This window comes from Ovis aries, chromosome 3 (genome assembly GCF_016772045.2).
Source record: "Ovis aries strain OAR_USU_Benz2616 breed Rambouillet chromosome 3, ARS-UI_Ramb_v3.0, whole genome shotgun sequence".
NCBI lineage: Eukaryota > Metazoa > Chordata > Mammalia > Artiodactyla > Bovidae > Ovis > Ovis aries.
Window position 1 is genome coordinate 4,596,382 of NC_056056.1, and position 27,232 is coordinate 4,623,613.

Sequence of the window (27,232 nt, forward strand, 5' to 3'; positions counted from 1 at the left end):
GTTGCTTCCTGCAGCAGCTGCTGCGGGGATTTTTAAAATCTCCCCTGGCCAGTACACGTAATCACCACCACCTCCTGGGTTTCACCATTTATTGTTTGAGGAATAAATAATTCAAAAAGGAAACTAAAATTTAGCTTCAGTTTAAGCAGAATTTACAGTGTTGTGTAGTACCATGAAGGCAGTTTCTGTACACAAAGGATCCCTCAGTAACTCTTAAAGGACCTGAGTTATTGTCAACCTGTCCTGCTGGACAGGAGGTGTTTTCCAAGTCCAACTGCGTAAACAGTGTCGACGGTGCCCCGACCCACAGGAGCTGTCTCTGTGTTCCCTCCCTCCCTCCAGCTTGGGCCAGCTCTGCTTGTGGCCGCCGTAGCCTTTGTTCTCAAGCAATGTTGCAAATCGAATTGTTGGTACTTTTCAGCCTGGGAGGTGTACCTGGGAGTCACCCAGAGAACTTTAAAAATTCCCTCTCCTGGGCTGTCCCCTAGAATTGCTGGTTTCTTGGGTCTGGGAGAAAGTACTTGCTGCCTTTAAAAAAAAAAAAAAAAATTAAAAGTTGAACTCACTGCAAGGTGATTGCAGTGAGTGGCCAGCCTTGAGGCCTGGCTCCTCGGGTCAGGAGGAAAGAGGAGCAGCCCTGGGGCCCATCGGGGTCCAGTCTGCCTTCTTCAGTACCTTGTCCCCTACAGGGGCTCTGGAGGGGGCGCGGCCCACCCCCAGAAGCCATCTGGACACGTATCCTTTTGTTGAGATTCCCAAGCACACTGCAGTGGGACTGGGGAAGGACAGCCGGGAACGGCTCGGTCAGGGATTGGGGGGTCCAGATGCCCTAGAGAGGAGGAGTTGGAAGGCTGCCTGTGGAGTAGAGGAAGAGCCAAGTGAGCCTGCGTCAGGTTTGAGCAGGAGTGCCCACCGAGCTGGCCATGGAGGGGCCTGAGCAGGGAGTTGGTGGTCCCGGGGAACAAGGCAGGGGGTCTGCCTTAGCTCTGCCGTCGGCTGTGGACAGCTACTGAGGGCCTCCTGTGGGCTTTGCTTTCTCCACCTGAAAATGATGGTCAGGCTGTTAGTTCTGTTTCACTGTTAAGTTCTAAAATTCCAAGTCCCAAACGCTGACATCCAAGAGAAGAAGAGGCTAAAGAGCACAGTGCGGACTTCCCTGGTGGTCCAGCGGCCAAGGGGTCTCCTGATTCTGAGCTCCTGCAGCTCCACATTCAGAGCCCCCCACTGCCCCCATCTCAGATGCTGACCCAGAATCACCCCAACACAGCTGGGCAGGGAGCCCACCGATGGCACCTACCTTTGCCCACACCTTGGTGGAGAATGTCCTCAAAGATTCTACTTATGTTTATAGTTCCTTGGGTTTCATGACAACATTCAGTTGCTCAGGCGTGTCCGACTCTGTGACCCCATGGACTGCAGCATGCCAGGCTTCCCTGTCCTGCGCCTTCTCCCGGAGCTTGCCCAGACTCAAGGCCATTGAGTTGGTGATGTTGTCAACCATCTCATCCTCTGTCATCCCCTTCACATTAGATGATTAAAGCAACAAATTAACCTAACTAACTTTCTTAGCTCCCCTATACAGATCACATTGTCAATCCCTGCACTGTAACAGATCTCCCCCTCTGGGGGAAGCAGCAAGAGAAAAGAGATTTCAAAAATAACAGCAGGGGCTCCGCCCACACGTCACTCCTCAGGCCCCCAGGACGTCTTATACGGGCTCCTCTGGGCAGAGGGGTGGGTTTATATGAGGTCGAGTCCTCTCCTCTGGTCCTCCAGAAAACAGCCAAGTATTGGCAGCACTTCGGTTGCCACATCCGGCCCTGGTATCTGTGAGTGACTGAAACAGTTGACTCTGGTGTCCGACTCTTTGCGACCCCATGGACTGTAGCCTACCAGGCTCCTCCGTCCGTGGGACTCTCCAGGCAAGAGTACTGGAGTGGGTTGCTGTTTCCTTCTCCAGGAGATCTTCCCAACCCAGGGATCGAACCTGGGTCTCCCGCATTGCAGGCAGATGCTTTACCATCTGAGCCACCAGGGAAGACTCTTATAGTCTACTGTCATAAAAAGGCATTTTTATAAGCTGCTTTTACAAATTAAATGTGTTTAGTTTTTTTAAATTAAATTTTTTAAAGAAAGAATTGAGAAATTTTACTCCAGGCAAATTTGAGGATAACCACCTAGGAAGAGCATCTCTGAAAGCTCTCAGAACTGTTCCCTGATTTTCTTTTTAAACCTTCAGATGCCACCTCTTCTAACAGTATTTAAACCAGTCTAGTAAATCTAATCAACTCTAAAGTTCTTTTAAAAAGCCCATTTAATAAAACGGTCTTACACTTTTCCATTTAATCCTAAACTGAGCAATTCAGTAGGTTTCAAGTTGAAATAACTAATCTGATGAAAATGCCAAATTTTCTTAAATGTTAAAAACCCTTGAGCCATCAAATACATTCTAAATAACAAACATAATTTGATATAAAAGCATTAGGATGGTTTCAATTTACTACATTATCTCATTTAATTTTCAGTCTTCCCAAAGTTAGAAGGCAGCCAAGATGGGATGGTTTTTATCTTCCTGAGTGACTTCAGTTTGGCATCCCAAGTAAGTTGGGCTGCAGAGCAGCTGAAGTTGTGACCCGGCAATGGTGTATGTCCACAGTGATTGTCAGACCACTGATTGGCACAGACCTGGCTCCCAAAACTCTTGTGAAATAAATTGTACACATCAGAGCATCTATGAGGCTAATGGAAAATGAAAGACATCATCAACACCTGTGTGCCACTGCCCCAACACAGAAAGCAGGAGACGGCTGATGCCTGGAAAGGTCAGTCCATGCTGCTTCCAGACATCCTCCCGCCTCCCCTTCCGCCTAGTTGTAAACAGCATCCTGAGTTCTGTAGTTTGTATAACGCTTTGTCATGTCAGTTCAGTTCAGTCGCTCAGTCACGTCCAACTCTTTGTGACCACATGGACCGCAGTACGCCAGGCCTTCCTGTCCATCCCAATTCCCGGAGCTTGCTCAAACTCATGTCCATTGAGTCGGTGATGCCATCCAACCAGCTCATCCTCTGTCATCCACTTCTCCTGCCTTCAGTCTTTCCCAGCATCAGGGTCTTTTCAAATGAGTCAGCTCTCCACATCAGGTGGCCAGAGTATTGGAGTTTCAGCATCAGACCTTCCAGTGAATATGCAGGACTGATTTCCTTTAGGATGGACTGGTTGGATCTCCTTGCAGTCCAAGGGACTCTCAAGAGTCTTCTCCAACACCACAGTTCAAAAGCATCAATTCTTCGGTACTCAGCTTCACAGTCCAACTCTTACATCCATACATGACTACTGGAAAAACCATAGCCTTGACTAGACAGACCTTTGTCAGCAAAGTAATCTCTCTGCTTTTTAGTATGCTGTCTAGGTTGGTCATAACTTTTCTTCCAAGAAGTAGGCATATTTTAATTTCATGGCTGCAGTCACCATCTGCAGTGATATTGGAGCCCCCCCAAAATAAAGTCTGTCACTGTTTCCCCATCTGTTTGCCATGAAGTGATGGGACCACCCATGCCATGATCTTAGTTTTCTGAATGTTGAACTTTAAGTCAACTTTTTCACTCTCCTCCTCCACTTTCATCAAGAGGCTCTTGAGTTCTTCGCTTTCTGCCATAAGGGTGGTGTCATCTGCATATCTGAGGTTATTGATATTCCTCCTGGCACTCTTGATTGCAGCCTGTGCTTCATCCAGCCCAGCGTTTCTCATGATGTACTCTGCATAGAAGTTAAATAAGCAGGGTGACAATATACAGCTGTGACGTACTTGACGTACTTTCCTATTTGGAACCAGTCTGTTGTTCCATGTCCAGTTCTAACTGTTGCTTCCTGACCTGCATATAGGTTTCTCAGGTGGTCTGGTAAGCCCATCTCTTTCAGAATTTTCCACAGTTTATTGTGATCCACACAGTCAAAGGCTTTGGCATAATCAATAAAGCAGAAATAGATGTTTTTCTGGAACTCTCTTGCTTTTTCCATGATCCAGCGGATGTTGGCAATTTGATCTCTGGTTCCTCTGCCTTTTCTAAAACCAGCTTGAACATCTGGAAGTTCACAGTTCACATACTGTTGAAGCCTGGCTTGGAGAATTTTGAGCATTACTTTACTAGCATGTGAGATGAGTGCAATTGTGTGGTAGTTTGAGCATTCTTTGGCATTGCCTTTCTTTGGGATTGGAACGAAAACTGGCCTTTTCCATGTCCTTTGGCCACTGCTGAGTTTTCCAAATTCGGTGACATATAGAGTGCAGCACTTTCACAGCATCATCTTTTAGGATTTGAAATAGCTCCACTGGAATTCCGTCACCTCCACTAGCTTTGTTCGTAGTGATGCTTTCTAAGGCCCACTTGACTTAACATTCCAGGATGTCTGGCTCTAGGTGAGTGATCACACCATCGTGATTATCTTGGTCTTGAAGATCTTTTTGTACAGTTTTTCTGTGTATTCTTGCCACCTCTTTTTAATATCTTCTGCTTCTGTTAGGTCCATACCGTTTCTGTCCTTTGTTGAGCCCATCTTTGCATGAAATGTTCCCTTGGTATCTCTTAATTTTCTCGAAGAGATCTCTAGTCTTTTCCATTCTATTGTTTTCCTCTATTTCTTTGCATTGATCACTGAGGAAGATTTTCTTATCTCTTGTTATTCTTTGGAACTCTGCATTCAAATGGGTATATCTTTCCTTTTCTCCTTTGCCTTTCGCGTCTCTTCTTTCACAGCTATTTGTAAGGCCTCAGCCATTTTGCTTTTTTGCATTTCTTTTCCATGGGGATGGTCTTGATCCCTGTCTCCTGTACAGTGTCACGAACCTTCGTCCATAGTTCATCAGGCACTATGTCTGTCAGATCTAATCCCTTGATTCTATTTCTCACTTCCACTGTCTAATCATAAGGGATTTGATTTAGGTCATGGTCTAGTGGTTTTCCCTACTTACTTCAGTTTAAGTCTGATTTTGGAAATAAGGAGTTCATGATCTAAGCCACAGTCCTCTTCCGGTCTTGTTTTTGCTGACTGTATAGAGCTTCTCCATCTTTGGCTGCAAAGAATATAATCAGTCTGATTTTGGTGTTGACAATCTGGTGATGTCCATGTGTAGAGTCTTGTGTTGTTGGAAGAGGGTGTTTGCTATGACCAGTGCATTCTCTTGGCAAAACTCTTTTAGCCTTTGCCCTGCTTCATTCTGTATTCCAAGGCCAAATTTGCCTGTTACTCCGTGTCTCTTGATTTCCTACTTTTGCATTGCAGTCCCCTATAATGAAAAGGACATCTTTTGGGGTGTTAGTTCTAGAAGGTCTTGTAGGTCTTCATAGAACCGTTCAACTTTGGCTTCTTCAGCATTACTGGTCGGGGCATAGGCTTGGATAACCGTGATATTGAATGGTTTGCCTTGGAAATGAACAGAGATCATTCTGTCATTTTTGAGATTGCACCAAGTACTGCATTTCGGACTCTCTTGTTGACCATGATGGCTACTCCATTTCTTCTAAGGGATTCTTGCCCACAGTAGGAGATATAATGGTCATCTGAGTTATATTTACTCATTCCTGTCTGTTTTGGTTCGCTGATTCCTAAAATGTCAATGTTCACTCTTACCATCTCCTGTTTGACCACTTCCAATTTATCTTGATTCATGGACCTAACATTCCAGGTTCCTGTGTAATATTGCACTTAACAGCATCGGGAGTTTATTTCCATCACCAGTCACCTCCACAACTGGGTGTTGTTTTTGCTTTGGCTCCGTCTCTTCACCCTTTCTGGAGTTATTTCTCCACTGATCTCCAGTAGCATATTGGGCACCTACTGACCTGGAGAGTTTATCTTTCAGTGTCCTATCTTTTTGCCTTTCCATCCTCTTCATGGGGCTCTCAAGGCAAGAATACTGGAGTGGTTGCCATTCCCTTCTCCAGTGGACCATGTTCTGTCAGACCTCTCCACCGTGACCCGTCCGTCTTGCCTACACAGCATGGCTCCTAGTTTCATTGAGTTAGACAAGGCTGTGGTCCATGCAGTCAGATTGGTTAGTTTTCTGTGATTGTGGTTTTCAGTCTGTCTGCCCTCTGATGGAGAAGGATAAGAGGCTTACGGAAGCTTCCTGATGGGAGAGACTGACTGAGGGGGAAACTGGGTCTTGCTCTGATGGGCCGGGCCATGCTCAGTAAATCTTTAATCCAGTTTTCTGTTGATGGGCAGGGCTGTGTTCCCTTCCTGTTGTTGACCTGAGGCCAAACTATGGTGGAGCTAATGAAGATGATGGCGACCTCCTTCCAAAGGTCCCAGGCACGCACTGCCACACTCAGTGCCCCGACCCTGCAGCAGGTTGCTGCTGACCCACCCCTCCCTGGAGACTCCTGGACACTCCTGGGCGAGTCTGGGTCAGTCTCTTGTGGGGTCCCGGCTCCTTTCTCCTGGGTCCTGGTGCACAAGGTTTGTCTGTGCCCTCCCAGAGTCCGTTTCCCAGTCCTGGGTAAGTTCTCATGGCTCTATGGTGGGGTTAATGGCGACCTCCTCCCAGAGGGCTTATGTCATACTCAGGGCTGTGGCACCCAGAGCCTCTGCCCCTGTGGCAGGCCACTGCTGACCCAGATCTTCTCAGGAGACACCCAAACACAGTTGTGGCTCAGTCTCTGTGGGGGTCTCTGGGTCCTCGTGGGCACAAGGTTTGTTTGGGCCCTTGAGTGTCTCTGGCGGGGATGGGGTTTGAGTCTAAATGTGATTTCACCCCTCCTACTGTCTTTCTGGGGCTTCTCCTTGGCCCTTAGACATGGGGTGTTTCCTCAAAGTTGCTCCAGCGCCACGCAGCTGCTGCTCCAGCACATATACCCCCAAATTATATTCACTCAATTTTGTGCTTGATGTGATATATACAATGGATATCCTGTGACTGAATTAATTTTCTCTCCCTCGTCCTTATATTTCTGAGATAGCTATAGCGATTGTCCACTCTGTTGGGTGGAGGATAGTATTCTGTTTTAGGAACATGCCAGAGTCTGTCCATTCCATTCTGATGCACAAACACAGGAGCCTTCCCAGGCAGGACCCAGACCTGTGTCACGCAGGGACACAGGACCGGAAGGCCCTCCAGGACGCCTGGCCGTGGGTGCTTCTGGCTTGAGGCTATGACAGGGCTCCAAACAATAGAATGGTCAGCTGCCCCCTATCCCAGCAACTGAGTGGCAAGGACACCCTGCCAGGTGGGGCCTGGTTGGAGTCCTGCCCTTGGCCTGCACCCAAATCCCCTTATCCCACCAGTAACCCCCTGATCACAGGAGCCAGCCTGTGTGGGTTCCATTCTTTGCAACGGAAATGCTTCAACTAGAAAACCCCCTACCTGGCAGTCTACCCTCAGGTAGTTACGGGGTCCAGAGACAAGCCCATCCTGCAGTCCTAGCATCGTCATTAACTCCTCGGCATGGCCTTAGAGCTAACACGAGGCGGTGGTTGATGACTGCACCTCTCTGGGGCAGAAGGACAGACCCCGATAGATCCTGGCAGGAGGAAGATGTCCGCGATCTCACGGGAAGGCGAGGGTTACAGTTTTGCTCTATGTATGTGTATGTATGTGACACCACACCTATGTGACAGGTTTTGGGGTCAAGGGGAAAGAGGGAAGAAATGGAGAACAACAGCGGATACTGGCCACGTATTTGGGCCAGCACTGTACTTCTGTGACCCTCATGATAGCCCTGTGATAGAGGTGCTAGGTTTTGTTGTCGTTTGGTTTGGTTTGATTTTCGCCCTGTGGTGCAGCTGGTGGGATCTTAGTTCCCCAACCAGGGGTTGAATCCACAGCCTCGGCAGAGAAAGCCCAAAATTCTAGCCCCTGGACCACCAGGTGCTGTTTTTCACATCCCCATTTCACAGATAAGGATACTGAGGCAGAGAGGGATTGAGTAACTTTCCCAAATTCATCCAGGTAGTAGAGGACAGCCTCAAACCCACGTGGTGGGACTTGAGAGCCCCTCAGTGCCATCCCTTCTGCCTCTGGAAACACGCCCCTCCCTGCCCCCTGCCCTCCACTCAAGGAAGGAAACGTGGGCCCTGGGTCAGCCGTGAAATGTACAGACGTATGGGTGGGCCAATGGGTGGGGAAGAGGGCCATTGGCAGGGGCAAAAAGTAAAAGGGTGGGGATTTTGCATATCCTTTTTAATAAAATTATTTATTTGGCTGAGCCGGGTCTTAGTTGTGGCGTTCGGGATCTTTGTTGAAGCATGTGGGATCCAGTTCCCTGACTAGAGATTGAGCCCTGGTCCCCCTGCATTGGGAGCTCAGAGTCTTAACCACTGGACTGCCAGGGAAGCCCCATGTGGGTCCTGTGATCTTTCAAATCATCTTTTCACCTTAAATCACCCAGTTGACTTTTGATGCCGTGTCCAAGCTCTCTGACCAAGATACTTGTGGCGCCTCAGTGTTCTCAGCTGTAAAATGGTTCTATTCCCAGAGTCTACTTCTCAGCTTCATCTCAGGGGTCCTTGATAGAAGGTATATCCAGCCTCAGCCTCAGCACAGGACTTAGCACGGTTTTAACGAATGCTGGAGACTGCATAGGGGCGGGGGGTGTTTTATGAAAAGGTGCTGGACTTGCGCATCAGAAAATATTAACAGTAGCTTTGGATGGAAGATTGTGGGTGATTTTAATTTAAAAATTCTTATCTAGCATTTCTGTTTTTTCTAACTTCCCTGAAGCTGTGATTTGTGTTTTATAAGAAAACAAAAACAAGTCAAGCTTCTCCTCCCTGGGTTTTTACCCTTTGCTCATCTGGCCTGAGATGTGCAGGGGTCCCTTAGGGACTGGGGAGACTGGCCTAGCTGGAGGTGCCGTCCTGGGGCAGGGGTGCGGGCGTGGGGGGAGCCCCCTCTCAGCCCTGCCTGCCCAGGCCTGCAGGGAGATGCCCACAGCCGCTCCCCAGGTGCCCATAAACGCCTCCTAACCAAAAGTGCCGATGCAGCAGGCCTGCTTATTTAGAGGGGGCACGTGGGGGCAGTGGGCAAGGCATTTTCTCTGACAGCAAGGCTGTTTGGATGACACCTGGCTCCCCAGGGCACCTCGCTCTGTCCTGGAGCCGCTGCAGGGGCGGAAGAGGGGGCTGGGCCAGAGCTGCAGGCCCTGCGGGGTGGACGCCTCGCACCCCTCTCCCCACCCTGGGCTTCACACTCTCGCCATCCTGAATCACTTCCTGCCCCTGCTTCTTAGCAAGTGTGACTTCAGGCAAGTTACCTCCCAAATCGGAGCCTCCACTTCCCTATCTGTTAACTGGGTAGACCAGTCCTTCCACCTAGAACATTCTCTACCAATTTGCAATGCCCAGAGGCACTTTTGGTTGTCGCCACTTGGGAGGGAAAGCGACTGTCACCTGGAGACTGGAGGCCAAGGATGCCGTTAAACATCCTAGCTGCACAGCACAGCTGCGCCCACCCGAGCCGGCAGTGCCACCAATGTCAGTGGCACTGAGGCTGAGAGTCCTGTCCTAGGGTGAAGTTCGTGACGGTGAAGCCTGAGGACGCACGGCTGGGCCCGCGGACAGTGGCTGTCACCATCCACGTTGTGAAAGCAGAGCCTTCTCCTCTCAGCTGCTCAGAACCAGATGTCCACACATGAGGTCCAGGACCAGGAAGCACCACTTTAGAGGTGGGGCTGCGTCTGGAAAATGTCAGAGTTTTTCAAATGGCCGCTGGCAACTTTCCCTCCAGCCTCTGGCCGGGGTCAGGGCCTGGGCCGCCTCCTGGGGGACCAGGGCTGCCAGTCTGATTTACGAGTGCTCCACCTCCCTGCCCCTGGCTTGTGTAGACACTGATCCCAGGGGAGCTGCCACAGCGCCACTGGCCCTGCTGAGAGGGGTCAGGGCAGGCAGGGCTCTGCCCACCTCCTCCCCGACCTCTCAGGACCCTTCCTGGGAACACATCCAGGGTGACACCAAGGGGTGTGTGTGTGTGTGTGTGTGTGTGTGTACAGTAGAAGCTGCTGATGCCCGGCCCAGAGTCCGTCTATGGGAACCACCCCTGCAATGCTGCAGTGCCTGATAGAACTTACAGCTGCTGACGTTCTGTACTGGGGGCCCCCCAAATCCAGCATGAAGCCCATGACGTGAGCCTGCCCCTTGCTTCAGGATGGAGTTTCTGCTCAGAGCCTCGGTGGGTGCCCTCAGGTATACCTCACTGGGCCTCCCCGCCCCCATCCGATTCATCTCATCCATCTTCCAAACAGCACCCACTCCATGAATCCATGCTCCGAACCTGTGTCTCAAGCTCTGCTTCTGTCAAGGGACCCAAGATTCTGTGTGTGTGTTTAGGGGTGAGTGATTGTGGCTCCTATGTTAACATCACGAGGAGGAGGAGGACGAGAAGCCACTGCTTACAAATTGCAGCCAGCAGCTGGTGTTTACCTAGAGGCGGATTTGCTCAGCCTGCTCCCCCTTCTCCTTCGTCCCCCCCAAGCCCCCACCCCCACCCCCTGCTCATCTGAAGGTGGAGGCAGGTTCTGTCCTGGAAAGAGGGTCTTGAGACAGTGAGGCCCTGAACTCCTGGGCCTAAAGCCACTGTGACCTATTGTCTTCCTCATGGGCCGTGTTACGACATGGGGGCCGTGGCTGGGAGCGTTTTAGTGTCTCAGCCTCAGTGGACTTGGGGACCCAAATGCTGAGTGGGAAAAGCCAATGACTTAGGAACCGGTAAGTTGTGACAAAAAAACCACTTGTGACAAAAAACCCGAAGACCAGTGTTTTTGATCACATCAAAGTTTATTTTTTCTCACACATGTAAGTGAAGAGGCAAGCAACCAGGGCTGGCGTCACCCAGCTCTGCTAGGTCCTCAGAAAACCAATCTCCACCTTCTGGGCTCCACCATCCTGAGCGGGTGGCTCCCCAAACCATGCTGACTGAGTATCAGGGTGAGGCGCCAGAGAGACAAGCAGGGGCCACAAACTTGCCAACTGAGACTTGGTGGGGAGTGAAGGCAAACAAAGGCTTTGAAGACTCTTTCCGGAGGCCGCGCCCATTACCCTTGCTTGTAGCCCATTGGCCAGAGCTGGGTCACGTGACCACACTAGGCAACAAGGTGCCCCAGGGATGTTTGCTTTTAGCCACTGAGCTAGTGAGCTTGTCACTAAGAAAGTAAGGGAGAGGGGGCATGGGGACCTGACAGAAGGCACTTTGGGGTTGGGAGCTGAGACAGATCCGGAGGCCAGAAGGGCCTGGTGCTTGGCCCTGAGAGGCCCTAGACACATTTTATATCACTTGTGGCCGTGTTGTAATCTCTTGTCATCTGCAAGGCCAAGTTTCATTAGACTCTGAGCCTTGCTCTGGGGACTTGCAGGAGGGATGAACACAGTTTTATGTTAAACGTCCCAGTCTGGAAAGATCGGCTGCATTCAGAGGGTAGCTGCAGGTGCTGGGGGGTGGGGGTGGGGAGGTTGTAGGAACAGCAGGGAACCAGAACCTGATCCATGTGCTGGGAATCTTCCGAGGCAGCTGGGAAGTAAGCAGGTGGCCAGGGAAAGCCAGACCTTCTTGAGAGACAGCAGGGAAGTCCAGCTCCCAAGGACCAGAAAGAGACCCACGGGCACCTCAGAAGCACAGGGCTAAGCTGATGGACCCCTTTCTTCCGAGCTTCCTTTCACAATTCCCAGGCTGTCCCTGGTCCCCTTGGCCGTCCCCTTACTGATGCTCGGGAGGGAAAGAGGAAGATGAAAGCGGGGAGAATGGTGGGTTGTGGGTCTTTGCCACCAGGGGGCGCCGGAAGGCCGCGGCCCCAGCTTGAGACACGGCCTGAGGCTGAGGGTCCAGGGGGCCTGATAGAAATCCCCCTCCGATACCGGTTTATAAACAGAATTATCGGAGTCCAGCCCTGTTCCGTGCTCTGCCAGTCCCTTCCCTGGGACTTCTCAACAAATCCTTGTCTACCATGTGCTTTTAAATTTGAGGACAGCTAAGGAAAAGTGCCAATACACTTTGGATTTTTTTTTTTTTTTTTTTTAGGGAAAGGAGGGAGACAACCTCCCAAGTTTGGGGAACATCAGAGGTCACTGCAGGGCCAGGCCTGGCCACGTAGTGAGACAGCTCTGCTGGCCACACCTGCCCGTTATTCACAGAGGGGCCTGGGGAAGAGATGGGCCTTAAGAGTGAAAGAGTGAAATCGTTTCTTTAAGGCTTTTCTGTGAATTCCCATTTCACCTCCACAGTTGCTGGGTAAAAAAAGAGCAGAAAGAACACAGGCCCCGGAGGCAGCAGTGAGCAGACTCTTTACTGTCAGATTACACACCATCAACCACCCCCCCCAACGGCGACCAGCATCCCTGCCCGGGGCCCCCTTCACAGGGGCAGCTGATACAAACAAGAATAGTTCTCTGCAAAAGGAAGCGTCCGGCCCTCCCAACCCTCCGTCCTACCTCCCTGTCCCCAGACACTGAGCTCCTTGGTCACCAGACCTCTGGAAAGGCCTGGGGTCTGGTGGGTTGCAAAGGAAAACCAAGAATAGAAAAGAGAATTGTCAGCGACTAGAGTTGTAGGCAACTGGACTTTGGGTCCGCTGGCTGGTGGTGAGCCAGGGACAGGCGTTGGGGGTGTCTGCAACAGTCGTGTGTGTGGCAGGAGGCAGAATCTGAGGGTGTGGGGTGAGCAGCGTTTCTCCCCACCCTCGGTCTCACTGCCGGCAAAAAAAAAAAAAAAAAGGAAAGGGGCGGTGGGTAATATAAAAGAAAAACTAAGACCAAAATCGCAGGCCGCTGGGGCCAGGACCCCACAGCATCCCCCGCTGCCGTGCAGGGGCGGGGGCAGGTGCCACTGGGGTAGGGGGGACGGGGCGGGAGGACTCTGCTGAGTAGCACCTGGGAGCAGCTCAGGCCGCACCCTTCTCACCGCCAGGCCTCGGACGCCGGCCCCCGGGGCCCCCCGGCTCTCCGGGCGAGGGGCGCAGGGCGCGACAGGGCGCGCGGACTGGCCCTCACCCTGCCCGGGGTGCCCTCCGTGGGGCTCAGCAGTCCAGGCGGACAGCCAGCCCCAGCAGCAGCAGGCAGCCGAGCAGGGTGGCGGGGCGCGGGGCAGCCCCCGGTGCGCGGTCGCAGTCCAGGCCGCCCTCGTCGTCGGCGGGGTCGCAGCGGGGCAGCTCGCAGCGCGCGCCGGTGTAGCCACGTGGGCAGGCGCAGCGCTGGTTCTGCACGCAGGTGCCCCCGTTCTGGCACAGCAGCTGGTCGTCGTCGCACACGTTGGCTGCGGGGCGGAGGGGCGGTTAAGGCGGGCGGCGGTCTGGTCCACCCCGAACCCACCACCACCACCACCCGCGCTGGAGCTTCTGCGACTGGGATGCGCCGGTCCAAGTACCTGGGGCGCCCTTCCACCCTCTTCCGTTGGCTAACATCGGGTCTCCGCCAGCCCATCACTTCCTCGGACAGCCTCCCTTCCTCCCCGAAAGCCCTCTCGCCTCCTGCCAACTCCAACCAACTCCCAGCTCCCCTTGCTTCCAGCTCCCTTCCTGCTACCTACACCACAGTCGCATCAGGCCCCGCCCACCACCCAGACCCCGCCTTTGACGTCAGGCTCCGCCCACCTACTGACCCCGCTCTGCAGCATCAGCCCCACCCACCTACAGGCCCCGGCAGCCTCAGGCCCCGCCCACCCACTGGCCCCGCCCGGCAGCATCAGGCCCCACCGCCCCGGGCCCCGGGCCCCGCGCCCCGGGCGCGCACTCACGGTAGCAGCCCTGGCGCCAGTAGTGCGTGGGGAGGCAGTCGTCGCACTTGGGCCCCGCCGCGCCCTCGCGGCACTCGCAGAAGCCGGTCTCGTTGCACCGGTCGTGCACGGAGCCGATCTGGTTGCAGTTACACTCTGGACCGACAGTCGCACGGCGAGTGATCAGGGTGACTTGTGGGCGCTGTCCGCACGGACCCACCCCGCCAGACCCCGCCACCCTCCCGGCCGGATCTCCGCATCCGCGGCTGGACGGTGGGGTGAGGGCTGCGTGGGGTGTCCAGATCGCGAGGGAAGACGGCATTTCCTCCCATCCAGGCAGCCCCTTCGCCTCCTTCTGGCCCTGGCGCTATGTGGCCTGGGCCAGCCCTTTCCGCTCTCTGGGCCCATCTCCCTGCTTCTCTAACTGGGGCGGGCGCTGATCCACCCCAGCTTCAAAGAGCGGTGACTGACAGGTGGGCGGGGCCTCATCGAGGCCACCTGACATCTGACCTGCGGGCTGTGCTGTGTGTGGGGACGGGAAGGTGTAGCGGGCATCCACAGCTCTCCTCCAGGGCCTCCAGCCTCACCCTGCCCCTTCCCAGTCGGTTTCCTGGGGCCTCTGCCCGCTGGGGGAGGCAAATGCCTCCACTCTGGGTGTCCTTGTCGCCTAGTGCTGGGCCGGGGGTGGAGGCAGCAGGCAAAGAAAAAGGAGGTGCTGGGGTGGGGGTGGAGGACGGCCTCTAATCGGATCCAGAGGCCCCTCCCTCTCCCCCGCGGCTGGCCAGTGTGACATGGGCTGCACGCTTCCCTTGGGATCACTTGAGAATTGATGAAATTATCTGAAGGCCGCTGCCATAATTCAGACTGACAACTGCAGCTTTGCACAGCCAGGGCCAGCCTGCTGGGCGGGGCATGGGCAGAGAGGTTCCCAAGGGCGCTCGCCATCCCAGGGCTGAGAACTGGCCTCTGCGGGGGACAGCATTGCAGTCTAGCGGGTGCTGGTTGCAGGCCATGGGGCCCACCTTTGGGGTTGGCTTGCCCCTGGCTGGGTCCAGGGCCCCTTGTAGATTTATTTCCTTCTTTACCACAAAAGCCAGGCCTGGCGCAGAGGGTAAAGAAAGCAGACCATTTGCTCACTGGAGGCGGGGGTGTGTGGAGGGCTTATAAAGCACAAGAGAAGATGCATTTGAAGAAAAGCATCAGTCCCCCCAGAAGGGTTGGGCAACCCTTTACCTGATCCCACTTTACAAACAGGGGAACAGGCTCAGAGAGGGGAAGAGAGTTGATGAAAGGCACACAGCTTGGCTTGGGAAGATCTCCCTGGAGGAGGAAATGGCACCCCACTCCAATATCCTTGCCTGGGAAATCCCATAGGCAGAGGAGCCTGGTGGGCTACAGTCCATGGGGTCGCACGAGGCGAGCACGACTTAGCGACTAAACCACCACGACCACCACACAGCCAGGCAAGCCCTAGACCCTGTCTTTGGCTCGAACACGTGGTTCTGAAACTCCAGTGCCTGCGGGGAGAACCACATGGGGAGCTTATCAATAGAGCAGATTTTGGAGGCTTCTGTCCTTAGAAACACCCAGCCGGAGTGGGCCCTGGAGTTGGAATTTTTCCGGATCAACCCTGAATATTTATTGGAAGAACTGATGCTGAAGCTGAAGCTCCAATACTTTGGCCACCTGATGTGAAGAACTGATTTACTGGAAAAGGCCCTGAAGCTGGGAAAGACTGAGGACAGGAGGAGAAGCGGGTGACAGAGGATGAGATGGTTGGATGGCATCGCCAACTCAATGGACATGAGTTTGAGCAAAGCCCAGGGGTTAGTGAAGGACAGAGAAGCCTGGTGAGCTGCAGTCCATGGGGTTGCAAAGCGTCGGACACGACTGAGCGACCGAACGACAATGACCCCCACCAGCCTCCCCCGGGGGTTCCAGTGCAGGGGTCTCCAGACTCCACCTAACGCCTCTCCGGCGCCCTGCGCCCCGCGCCCCCCGCGCCGGCGAGGGCTCACCGATGCACACGTTCTCGTCGTCCAGCTCCGCGGAGCCGTTTCGGTAGTAGCCCAGGCGGCAGTGCTGGCAGTGCTGGCCCCGCGTGTTGTGCTTGCAGCTCACGCAGGTCACCACGTTCAGGAAGTCGATGTAGCTGCAGCGGTTGGAGTGGCCGTAGCACTCGCAGTCTGGGCCGGCCGAGCATGAGAAACACCAAGGGTCAGAGAGCAAACGGAGACGGGGCCTTCCTGCGACCCTGCCCCCGTGCAGGCAGGGAAACTGAGGCAGGGGCGGGGGGGCACCTGGCACAGGAAGGTGCCCCGGGCCTCCAACACTCCTGTGCCGTTTGGGGAGGGATGGGCCCACTAGCTTTGAACCAGAATGAGAACCAGCATGGGCCCGGCCCACAAATTTCCACCTGGCCCCAAGGGCAGGGCACCAGGGAGAGCACCCGCTGAAGCCCTGGCTGGGTACCGGGGTGAAGCGCTCCCTTGAGGGATGCTGGGGTGATTAGAAATGATCCATGCAGGGAGGATGGGTCATGCTATCGGGTGGTGAGCTCAGGGAGGGCGGTGCCTGGGTACATGGCGCTCACCACGGTATCCCAGTGATTCAGTGAGGGGCAGACGCATGCATGTACGCCAGAGGTGGGAAGGACCAGGAACTTCCTCCCCGTGCTGCTTTGGAAGACGCTTCAAGGAAACCCCCACCTGCAGGACCCTTTCTTATTAGCCTGGGCTGTTCTGCAGATGTGTTTGGCAGCAGAGTGCCTGCTCTTGCACGACCCCGACAGCACGTGCCCTGAGATTTGTGCCTTGACCTCCAAGGCCAGCCTTGGCCCAGCTTCTGACTCTCACTGGAGGCACTGGGTGATCCCCAGAGGTGAGGCCCCCAGGGATTGGAGGCGGCTTCCATGACATCATCAAGGGGATGGAGTTTGGTGAGGAGGGTCACCTTCCCTGCCACAGATGGGGGCCATCCCTTGGTGTCCCCTCCTAAGGGGTTCAGCCTCTCCTTGAACAAGGAAGGATGCCCTTTGCGAGACACCATTTGTGTATCCCTAGAGGAGCCACCCTTCTCTTTGTGATGGGAGAAGGGAGGACTGACCAGGTGTCAGGGTCAAGGACGTGGGAGACCTTGAAGAAAAGAGCCTCCGAGCTGTGCCCAGGAGGAGCTGGGTGGCATTCTCGCCCCATGGCCTCCTGTCCCCGTCACCTTGTCCCTCCAGGGACAGTGAGAAGGTGAGACATCCTCCAGATGTCCCAAGGAGTACTGTTGGTGACCCCGTGTCCCTGATCTTGCTTCCACCAAGATGAGGCCCTGGGCCACACCTCCCATGGGAGCCAGGACAGACTATTTCTGGCAACTGCTCTGCATGCCCTGTGCCTGCCCACTGTGCTTCTGACTCATGCCTGCCCCCAGGTCCCTTGGGAGGGAGGACCGGAGGGGAGACAGGCTCTGCTTCACCTGACCCAGCTACTCTGGGAGGGTTTTCTGAGCCGGCTATCACTGGTCCTCGTCCAGCACTTTTTTTTGGAGGTAGGGGGAGAAATGCTGGAGGAGGGCTGATCCACCCCACGGCCTTCCTCTTACCTTCGAATTCTTCAACAGGCATCACCTGAGGAGATTTGGGCCTGAGCTGGAAAAGTTTGGAGGCCTTGGCGGGGGCAGGGGCAACAGCGGAGGTGCCCGCAGCTTGGAGAGATGAGAAACAAGCCCTTTCATCAGCCGTGGTCCAGCTGCCCAGGGCGGGCTGTCTTTGCCCAGATAAAGCCCAGTAAAGACTCCCAAGGTGCCCTGGGCAAGCTCTGGAGCAGCTTTGTCACTGCTCAGATTTGAGATGACACAGCACAGCCAGCAGCGTGCAGAACCCAGCATGCCTTGGTACCCGTCTCGGAGACCATCTACTATCAGTCCAGCTGGATTCACCCTCCCACGTTATTCTGACATCTCTCATGCTATGCTCAAGACTTTGCTGAAGCTGCACGCTTTGTTGAGTGGTTGAAAAACACCACTGTGGACTCCCTGAACTATTGCTCCTCTCCAGACTTCTGTGAGGGTTAAGTCCAGAGTGTGAACCTGGCATGCAAGATTTGGGCATCTCCCTTCCTTTCCCAGTGGTTCAGTGGTGAAGAACCCGCCTGCCAATCTAGGAGAAGCAAGAGATGCAGGTTCCATCCCTGGGTCGGGAAGATCCCCTGGAGGAGGAAATGGCAACCCACTCCCGTATTACTGCCTGGAGAATCCCATGGACAGAGGAGCCTGGCGGGCTACAGTCCATGAAGTCGCTCAGGCATGAGCGACTCAGCACTTCCTTTCTGAAGCAAGCTCCCTGCTCCACGCAGCGTGAGTCCTTTGCCTTCCACTGTCAGGAGCCATCTAGCCAGGAGCACAGACTGCCCAGAACCCAGCCCTTTATTTGTGGGGGAGCATGCCACGGTCCCCTCGGCTTCTCCCTGAGAGGCCGCGATGCCCGAGTCGGTCCAGGGCCAGGATGTGATTGCTCCAGCTGGCTCCCCATCGCCGGGGAGGATGCCCCTGGACTCAGAGGTCCCCGCAGACCCTCCCCAATTGTGATTCTGCCTCCGGAACCACTCACCAGCAGGGGGCGCGCAAAGCCCGGCTCACCATTCACAGCCCGTGAGAGGGGAACGGGAGGTGCGGGTGGGGCTGCTGCCCGAGCCTGGCATCAGGTCCTACCGCCAGGGAACGGTGAGCTGGGACCAGGGACAGTGTCCCATCTTGGAGACTCAGGCAGACCCTGTGTGCTTCCTGGGTGTGTCCACTATAAGTGCAGACGAGTCCTCGAGCCCACACGAGTTTCTTCCCAACGCAATGGGAGAATGAGGCTCTGGGCTTGGTTTCAGTGAGACCCCCCCTACCCTCCCCCCCGAGCCCTCCCCACGTCCTGCTTGGTGAAGCCACTACTCCCTGGTGTCCCACCGCCAAGCTTTTGCCGCAGCTGGTCCTGCCACCCGGAAGGCTACCTTCCCCCTTCCCCAAGAAGCGACTTCATGGACTGTAGCCCCACCAGGCTCCTCTGTCCATGGGGTTCTCCAGGCAAGAATACTGGAGTGGGTTGCCATGCCCTGCTCCAGCGGATCTTCTCGACCCAGGAGCCAAGCCCCTGCAGGAAGCCCTCTCTGGCTCTTGAGCCTCAGGGCATTACTGTTCTCAGGACAGGGTCTCCACTGGGCTTGGGAGCCCTCAGGGGTTAAGGTGAGGGTTAGAGTGCAGGACTGAAAGGGGTCGGGTGTGGTGAGGTCACGCTGGCTAAGTAGGTGGGGTTGGGGGTGTGGAGTAGAGCTCCAAGGCCCCTCCCCTCCACCCTCGGGGGGGCCCCTGCCACCCGGGGTTCCCACCACGTGGCCCTGATCCCTACTGCAGAGTCTCAGGAGCAACCCCCCCACCCCATACCTTCTGCATTGGAGGACACCTGGGGCCAAGGGACGCTCGCCCAGAGCGGGGCAGCGGTGGATGGCCTACTCCACTCTTGGGGGAGAGAAGAGAAGAAACCAAGTCACGGGAGGGGCTGGGGCTGTCCGGGGGACCTCCTGAGGCATCACCCCCTGCAGGCCCCTTATAGAAGCAGCACTCAAAGAAGCGGCTCTGTCTACACCAGCCAAGTGGAACTGGGTTCAAATCTATAGGAGAGGCAGCATCTATGCTAAGGCAGCCTGTTGAAGGGTGCAGGGATGCCAGATGGAACAGGGACCCCTGCCTAAGAATCTGCATACGTTGGACAGCCCTTTCTTCAGAGGGACTCCTCATTCTTGGAGCTTCCTTCCTGCATGGCCTCCGTTCTGAATGAAGGCTGGAGTTAGACAGAGTCCTGTATCGGGGCCCAGACCTCTCTGCACTGAAGTCTCTGGCCAATGACTGTAAAGGGAGTGTGTGTGTTCTGGCCAAGACACCAAACATGCCCAGAGGGTCCTTGAAAGCTTCCAGTCCAACCCCGATCCGGCAACCGGAGCATCCTCCCTGAGCCCTAGATTGGGCCCATCTTCACCAGGGACCCCAATATGAGTCAACCCCCAAGTGCCACACTGACCGTCTCCAGGACTAACTGGACCCACAGTAGGTGATGCGGACAGGGCTGGCAAGATGAGAAATGGAAGAATCACCCTGTGCCGAATTTCAAAGGACAAACCCAGAGGGACAAGGGGAGAAATCGGATATTTTCCGCTTCTTAAAGGGATTACGCATGATGCCAGTTGGTGGAGAAAGAGAAAGAAAATCTACCAGCTAAAAAGTGCGGGGGATGTTCCAGCTGGGAGCTGGGAGCCTCTGGATGTGAAATTGACATTTATGGGATGTTCAATGAGAAGAGGCCTCGAGACTCAAATTGGCAAGGGCTTAATTAGGGCTGTGGCAGTAAACCCGCCCTGAAGGCATGGTGCTTTGCAGTCTCGCTCCCACCACCCCCCGCAGCCACACTGGGGTCAGGGTTAGTGGTCTTGAACAGCCTCTTCTCTGGCAGTCCCCATCCTCAGGACAGCTTGACATGGGCAGCTGGGAGAGACATGCGGGCCAGTGGCCCACAGGCCCAGTTGGACTTGGTACAAAGAGCCTGAAGCACCTGTTGGGAGGCACCTGGAGAGAACCAGGACCTTTCTGGTGGCCTGGGGGTGGGAAAGACTGGACTTTCCAGGGATGCGCTCAGGTGTTCCGGAAGAGCCTTCTCAGAGTGACTCATGTTGCTTGCCAAGGCCAGATGGATGCCCGTCTGTTCCTTCGAAACTGGGGAGCCATGCAAACTTGGCCTTAAAGGCAGCACCACCTCACAGCTCCCCAGGGTCTCAGGACCGTGGCTTTGGGCAGCTGAGTGGACAGGAAGCATCAGAAGTCAGTGAGCCCCAAGGTCAGGACCTGTCTTGTTTCCTTGAGCAACTACTCTTTCTTTTTAAAACAGCTTTATTGAGGGATCATTGACATACTGTAAAAACCCAGCTGCTGCTTCCTAAGCCTTAACCTGGGGGGACTAGGAAAACCTCAGTCCCCATTTCTTGGGGCTGTGAACCAGGAATCCACTACAAGTTCCTGGCCTGGGAGGCACCCGGTCGCCCCCCCCACACTGAATGTCATCATCAGTGGCGGGGGGTGGGGAGCATCACGGGGACCCAGGCGAGGGCTTCAGGTGCTAAAGAGGACTGGTGACCCCTAAGACGTGGGCCGCTAGGGACTGGGCTCCCAGCCCGGCCCTGGGCTCAAGAGGCAAAGAGGACCCTGACCTTTCTGGATGTCCGATAGTCCAGCCTGGAGGGAGGGGTGCCTCCTTCTTAGCATCAGGGTCCTGGGGACCCTCACGATTCATACCTTCCCTCGCCCAGGCTCACTGCCCTGACTCTAACGCTCTCCTTAATTCCCAGCTTTGCAGTTGGCACTCCATGTCCCGCGTCAGAAGCAGCTCCAAAAATGGAGTCCAGGTTCCTCGTGTGTGCATGTGTGTGCATGTGTGTGCGTGTGTGTGCATGTGTGTGTGTGTCTGTCTGTCTGTCTGTCTGGCCTCCCACCCAGATAGATCACCGCCTGCAGGCAGACAAGGCACCTACCACGACTATTTTTGGTCCGGTCTGCCCATCACAGACTCAACAACAACAAAAAAGTGTGGAGTCTCAGGAGGCTGGCCCAACTTACGTCTGGAGCCTGGACTCCCAGTGACCCACGTTCTCCACCCAGAGAGATTACTGGGCCCAGGAGGCCAGCCTGAAATCCTCGGCTCTCCCAGCGGGCCCCTTCCCCCGCCCCACCCAGGCAAATGCCTCCCGTGGAGAAGGGAGGGGGACAGAAAGAAAAGACATGTGGCGTGTCAGCCTCCGGCCCCATGGAGGAGCCGGGCGCGGGCACTTTCCTGCAGCTGGGAGAGGGCTGAGCCCCATCCCCCACAACAAGCTGAGGCCAGAGAGTCGGGGACCTCTCCCAGCTGACAGGGGTTTCTAGGGTCTGTGAGCATGAGAGAGAGGAAGGGTCATGGCACTGCCCCAGGAGTAAGGAGACCCCCACCTTGCCAGCTTCTCACTGCAGAGGGGATGGGACAGGGTGGGGGCATGCAGTCAGGGCACCCCGCCCCGGACAGTGGAACCAGGGACCTTGGCCACATCTTCCTGTCACCCTTGGGGGAGGACGAGTCCTTTCAAGTCCTGGCACTCCCGGAAGGCAGGATCTGGCGGGACTCCCCCGGGGAGACCAGAGGGCCATCCCAGCAGCCAAAGCCTTCCACACACCCCTGGCTTGGCCCTCCCCTAGCACTCTGAGACCCCAAAGGCCCAGCAGTCCACAGTTTAAAAGCCCAGCTCAGAGGTTATGCAGCTCAAGGCGGCAATCCCCTCTGCCCTGCTGATCTGAAGAGTCTGTTTGCTCAGCTAACCCTGTTTGCTCAGCTAACCCTGCCCTGTCCATCTCGTAGGGGTCAGCCGCCAGGGGCAGGGGCAGGGCTGGAGGGCTGGCATGGCTGTGGGGGCAGGACCTAGGCTGGCTCCCTGGACTCTCTGGGCGACGCTGAGCAGTGCCTAGGGAGGGGGGTCCAGGGGCTTGCTGTGAGCCCTGGGCACCCTGGCTAGACTGCAGCAACAGGAGGTCCGGACTGCCTGGAGGCCTCCAGGCGCTGTGCTCCCGCAACTCTGGATCTGGCATCCTCTGCTCTAAAAGCCAAGCCCCTGCCCTCCCCAGAGCTGATACCCCCACATCGCAGAGAGGGGCAGGGACTCGGGGCAAGGAGTGGGGAAGGGCAGGGCAGCTGGGCACCCACCTGTGGGCTGTAGGGTGCTGGGGGCCCCAGGGGCCCAGGCAGCGGATGTTGGGGGGATAGGAGAGGTGGGGTCCCCCCTAATGGCCGCAGTGGCCACAGGGGCTTTGGGGACGGGCTGTTTCCGGGACCTGCTGGTGCCTGGTGAGAGATGAGAAAAGTGAGAGGGTGCAGGTGGGGGGTCAGTGGTGGGGGACCAGTGCAGACGAACAGCTTACTATCCCACTGGGGGGCCCAGCATCCCCTCCGAATCCAGCTTCCTCTGGTCCCTCTCTGCCCACTGGCGTCCCACAGGGGTTGCGTTTGGCCTCAAAGAGCCATGGCAGGGGGTGGGGTGGCACCCCTGGAAGCCTGAGATTTGGGGGTCTGCCGCTGGCTGGTTGTTTGACTCTGGCAAGTTCATTCCTGCTGAATCTGAGAGCAGATGGCAACACCCACTGGGGGGTGCTGGCTTCAAGGACAGAATGAGATAGTATGAGGGTCCTGCTTAGCTGATGCCCAGCACTGTGCACATTTGATGATGACTTAGCGACAGTCGGTCGGTCACCCCCTCCCACCCTCCCTCACCTTCCCTGTTGAATTCCTGGGACGCCCAGACCCTTCTTCTGACAGTCTGGCTGCTCCGGGGCCTGAGCTGAGCTGGACACATGGGGGTCTGGGTCACCTCCCCTAGCATCCCTGCAGCCGGGATCCTGGTTCATCTCACCCAGACTCCCCACGGGCGAGCAGCTGCCATGGTGATAGCTGTGGGCTGTGCAGAGGGAGGCCAAACCCTGTGATCAGACTGGGGTGGCTTCTGCCACCAGTCATGGAAGGTGACCCCCATTCTTGGCTGGCAGGAGTGGGAGAAGTGGGGGGTTCCCGGCGCGGGTGGGACAAAGGGATCTTTCCAAAGCAGCACCAGTCAAGAAGCTGGAGGGAAGGGCTTGTGAGACAGGAAGGAGGGAAGGAGGGGGAAGAAGCAAATGGATCAGAGGAGGGGGTGGACCTGGGGAGGGGAGGACAGGAAAGTCCCGTCTTTCCCCTCCTGTTCTTTCCAGGACGTGCAGAGAGGCTTGTGCACTGAGGGCCCCAGGCACCTTCCCCAGATGGGTGGCCCCGCCGTGTACTTACTGCCGACAGCGGAGCCTGCGGCGGCACCTGTGGAAAGAAGGGGGTCACAGCAGAGTAAGGAGGGGGTAGCAGGGCTGGGGACAGGACATCAGGGGGGCCAGAGCACCTCACCATGCAGGGACTGGGTCAGATTCTCCACTTACACCCTCACCGGTGCCTGAGAGGGAAGGGCTGCTCTGAGCCCATCGGGCAGATGGGGAAACTGAGTCTTGGAGCTGTGACTTACCCCATCAGGGGACCTGCTGATAAGCCTCTCTTGGGGGCCTCACATGCACCCTTCTCATTTGACTTTAGACTTTCAGGTCGTCCAGTGCAAGGCAAGGAGGCGGGAGGTCATTCTCTGGGGGGCAATGGGGTGTCGGAGAACATGAGGGTCCCAGGCACAGGGACAGACTGGTTTACTGGAGGCTCTGATGGAAGCTGCCACAGGAGGAAGCCGCTGTGCCTGCACCCATCTGGGAAACACAGGGATGTCTGTGGGGTTGACGGGAAGGTGATCACAGCGGCTGTCACCTGCTGAGGGTTTTCTGCACATGGGCCCATGCTGAGGACCGCCCCCACCCCGGCCATTCAGTGCTCAGGGCTTCCTGGTGGCTCAGATGGTAAAGAATCTGCCTGCAATCCAGGAGATTTGATCTCTGGAAGATTTCCTGGAGAAGGGAATGGCAACTCACTCCAGGATTCTTGCCTGGGGAAATCCCATGGACAGAGGAGGCTAGTGGGGTAGCAAAAAGTCAGACACAACTGAGCGACTAATACTTTCACTTTACAATTTGGGTTTCCCTGTAAAGAATCCATCCGGCAATGGAGGAGAGCTAAGTTCGATCCCTGGGCCGGGAAGATCCCCTGGAGAAGGAAATGGCTACCCCCTCCAGGATTCATTTCCCTGCAGAATTCCATGGACAGAGGAGCCTGGTGGGCTGCAGTTCACAACAGCCCTAGGGCAGGCTTCCAGGGTCCCGGTTCTACAAATGAGCAAAGGCTCAGCAGGAGAGATGGCTTGTCGGAGGCCCACAGTTCTGAGCGGCAGAGGCCTGACTCTGACTCTGACCTGGCCCGTTTCTGTCTATGTGTGTCTGTGCTCTGGGGCTGCGGGCGCCCAAGGCCACGGTCTGACCTGGGTGGGAGTCGTCAGTCTCAGGAGGAAGGAGCCGGGGCCACAGCGTCCCCTCCAGGCAGTCCTGACAAAGGATGGGGCATGAGGAGCCCCAGGGTGGTTGCTGGGGTGTGGGCCTCTCCTGGTGACTCTGGGGGCAGGACAGTGAGGGGTGCCTGGGGGGATGCACCTGGGGGCCCCACAGGATGACCTGCAGATAATGGTATCGGTCTGTGGGTGCCGGGGATCTCACAGATCCTTCTGGGAGGAGAACAGGGCCCAGAGAGGGGTTCGGGAGGTGGGCAGCAGAACAGTTGAAGGGAGGTGAGCCTGTGAGTCAGAGGGAGGTGACAGCAACTCAAGAACTGGTTCTGGCAACAGAGATGGGTCCTCCGGGTGGGGCAGGGCTGTCGCCCAGAGCGCTGTCTGTGCCTTTGAAGGCCCGCGGGGGGCTGCGACTCCGGTAAATCATCCTTCAAAGGCCTCGAGAGTGTCCCTGGCACACACACGACATGCTGTCACAGCCTCATCGCGAGGCTTCCAGCTTTGATCAGCCTCAAGTTACATAAAGCTTTCACCACTCGGTTGCAGGGCACCGATGGATGGGCTCCAGAGAGTGTGCTCAGGAGGGGCGGGCTGAGCAGTCCTGGTAGCCCAGCCTGGCTTGGGAACTGGCTTCAGTGCTGGCGCTTACCTTGCTGCCAAACTAGGAGGGCCCTGAGGGTCGCTGGGCCTCAGTTTGCTCACCTGGAGAGTAGGACCATAATGAAAACACCATCTGAGGGGCTATCAGAAGGCGGGGAAGCTGTATATAAAGTGCCTGGTGCAGCCTCCTCGCCAAAGCACTGGCCGAGTGTCAGCAAGTCACTTGGTGGGGTGTGGGGGGCTGGCTGGGGAACGCCCACCCTGGACAAGCTCGGGCCCTTATCCACAGCAGCTGGGGGCTCTCTGGGACTCAATTTCAAGGAGACACCCAGGGACTGTGCTGGGGAATGATGACGGGGACCCCGAAGCATGTTCATGGTGCAGGTGTGTGAGGGCACACCCTGAGGATGGACTCTGGCACTGGAAGACTGAGCCGAGAGAGCAGGGGCTGGGTAGAGGGCATGGCCAGGACCTCGGAGCATCCCTCTGCAAAATGCGGCCAGAAGACCCACTTCCAGGGGCCACCCGGAGGGTCAAGGGGGGACCCCGTAGCATTTGGTGCCATGCAGTGCCTGTAAATGTCCTGTACACACTGAGACATTTACGAGGGATGGTGCTGCTCCTCGTGGTCAGCCTGGAGGGAGGGGTCCCCACCCACTCCTCCCTGACACCCTGTGGGCCTTCTCTCCTGCCTGGGGGTCACGAAGGGGAAGGTCAGTGAGAAGGGTGCTGAGTCAGCTCATCTTAGGTTCCCAGCAGGAGGCAGGCATGCTAGAGGGTCTTGATGACAAGGCCTGGCGCTTGGGAGTTTGGTTAGAAAGGGTGTGCCCATGTGCGCACATGTGCGTGCATGTGTGTCAGTGCGTGCGTGTTTGTGTGCACACCTTTTTGCAAGTGTGGGTGCATGTGTTCACAAACGTGTCAGTGCGTGCATGTCTGTGTGCACACCTTTGTGCACGTGTGTGCATGCATGTTCGTGATGAGGTCCGCCACCCCTGAGGCTGAAGGTTGGGGGCGCCCACGGCCTTGCTGGTCTGAGGTGGGGAGGGAGGGGGGCCGGGTGCGACGGCCAGTCTGTACGCACACGCGTTGGGAGAGCCGTGGGGCAGCGGCAGGTAGGAGCCGGCGCGCCAGGACCGCGTGCGGAAGCTCCTCTTGCACTTGCCGCAGTCGGGGCCCGTGGTGTTGTGCTCACACTCGCACTGCAGGCTGCCCTCGCGCGCGGAGCACACGCTGGCGTGCAGGTTGCACTGGCACCTGGGGGGACAGGGCGGGGGAGGCGGCGGTGAGCCGGGGCGGGGGGCTCCGGCTCCCGGGGGGCTGGGAGAGTGTCGGGGTGGCCGACCTGCCGAGACTCTCCTCTGGGACAAGTGCCCCCGAGGCACCATTCTGAGTCCTTCCAGAAAGAGGCGCCCCTGGCTCCTGCCTCTCACGGGGTTGTCCCAGATGCTGTATTTTTAGTAACACAGCTTTCGATTGCCGTGGCTCTCAACCATGTGGTTGACAGGTAGCAAGAGTTACCTGCCCCTGGTTGCACGGACCTGGCCTTGGCCTCAAGTGGCATCTCCACTCTTGGCTGTGGCCCACACCCGTGCCCTTGAGGGCAGAAAGAAGCCCTGGTTCCCAAAACCCTGTCAATTCATCCATACATGTATTATTCATTCATTCATTCAAATATTTATAGGCAACTCATCATTCTGAAATCAGTAAATAAAGGGAAAGAATCAAGCATTTTTCTTGCATGTCCTATATAAAGTGTACCTCCAGGTAACCAACAGTTGAGGAGGGGATGCTTCTTTTTATAGAAGCAGTCCAGCTGCTAATTGAAGAAGGAAAGATAGAACTAGAAAGTGGTCGTGCAGCATCCCCTACTGAACGGATGGCTGTGAGCACAGAGCAGCAACAGAGACGCCCAGAGAAAAACTTCCCAGTGGGAGG

At 56.1% G+C, this 27,232-nt stretch overlaps 2 protein-coding genes across 7 annotated transcripts in view; one reads left to right on the top strand and one right to left on the bottom strand.

The window, feature by feature from the left end:
- The window catches only part of SETX (senataxin), a 97,183-nt gene extending 86,916 nt beyond the window's left edge, over positions 1-10,267 (top strand). The window contains exon 27 of the mRNA XM_060413760.1: positions 9,507-10,267. Within this exon, the coding sequence (XP_060269743.1) occupies positions 9,507-9,533 (27 nt within the window). The 3' untranslated portion in view covers positions 9,534-10,267. The remainder of the gene's footprint in view (positions 1-9,506) is intronic.
- A 1,979-nt stretch (positions 10,268-12,246) lies between these two features.
- The window catches only part of NTNG2 (netrin G2), a 70,750-nt gene continuing 55,764 nt past the window's right edge, over positions 12,247-27,232 (bottom strand). For 4 of the 6 annotated variants that reach the window (XM_042248033.2, XM_042248032.2, XM_042248030.2 and 1 more), the window contains 8 exons: positions 26,379-26,551; positions 23,554-23,580; positions 22,444-22,581; positions 19,113-19,187; positions 17,289-17,390; positions 15,716-15,883; positions 13,719-13,853; positions 12,247-13,238 (listed from right to left, as the gene is read on the bottom strand). In XM_042248033.2, the coding sequence (XP_042103967.1) occupies positions 13,003-13,238; positions 13,719-13,853; positions 15,716-15,883; positions 17,289-17,390; positions 19,113-19,187; positions 22,444-22,581; positions 23,554-23,580; positions 26,379-26,551 (1,054 nt within the window). In that variant the 3' untranslated portion in view covers positions 12,247-13,002. The remainder of the gene's footprint in view (positions 13,239-13,718; positions 13,854-15,715; positions 15,884-17,288; positions 17,391-19,112; positions 19,188-22,443; positions 22,582-23,553; positions 23,581-26,378; positions 26,552-27,232) is intronic. The other 2 variants (XM_042248034.2, XM_027966244.3) reach the window with 2 other exon arrangements.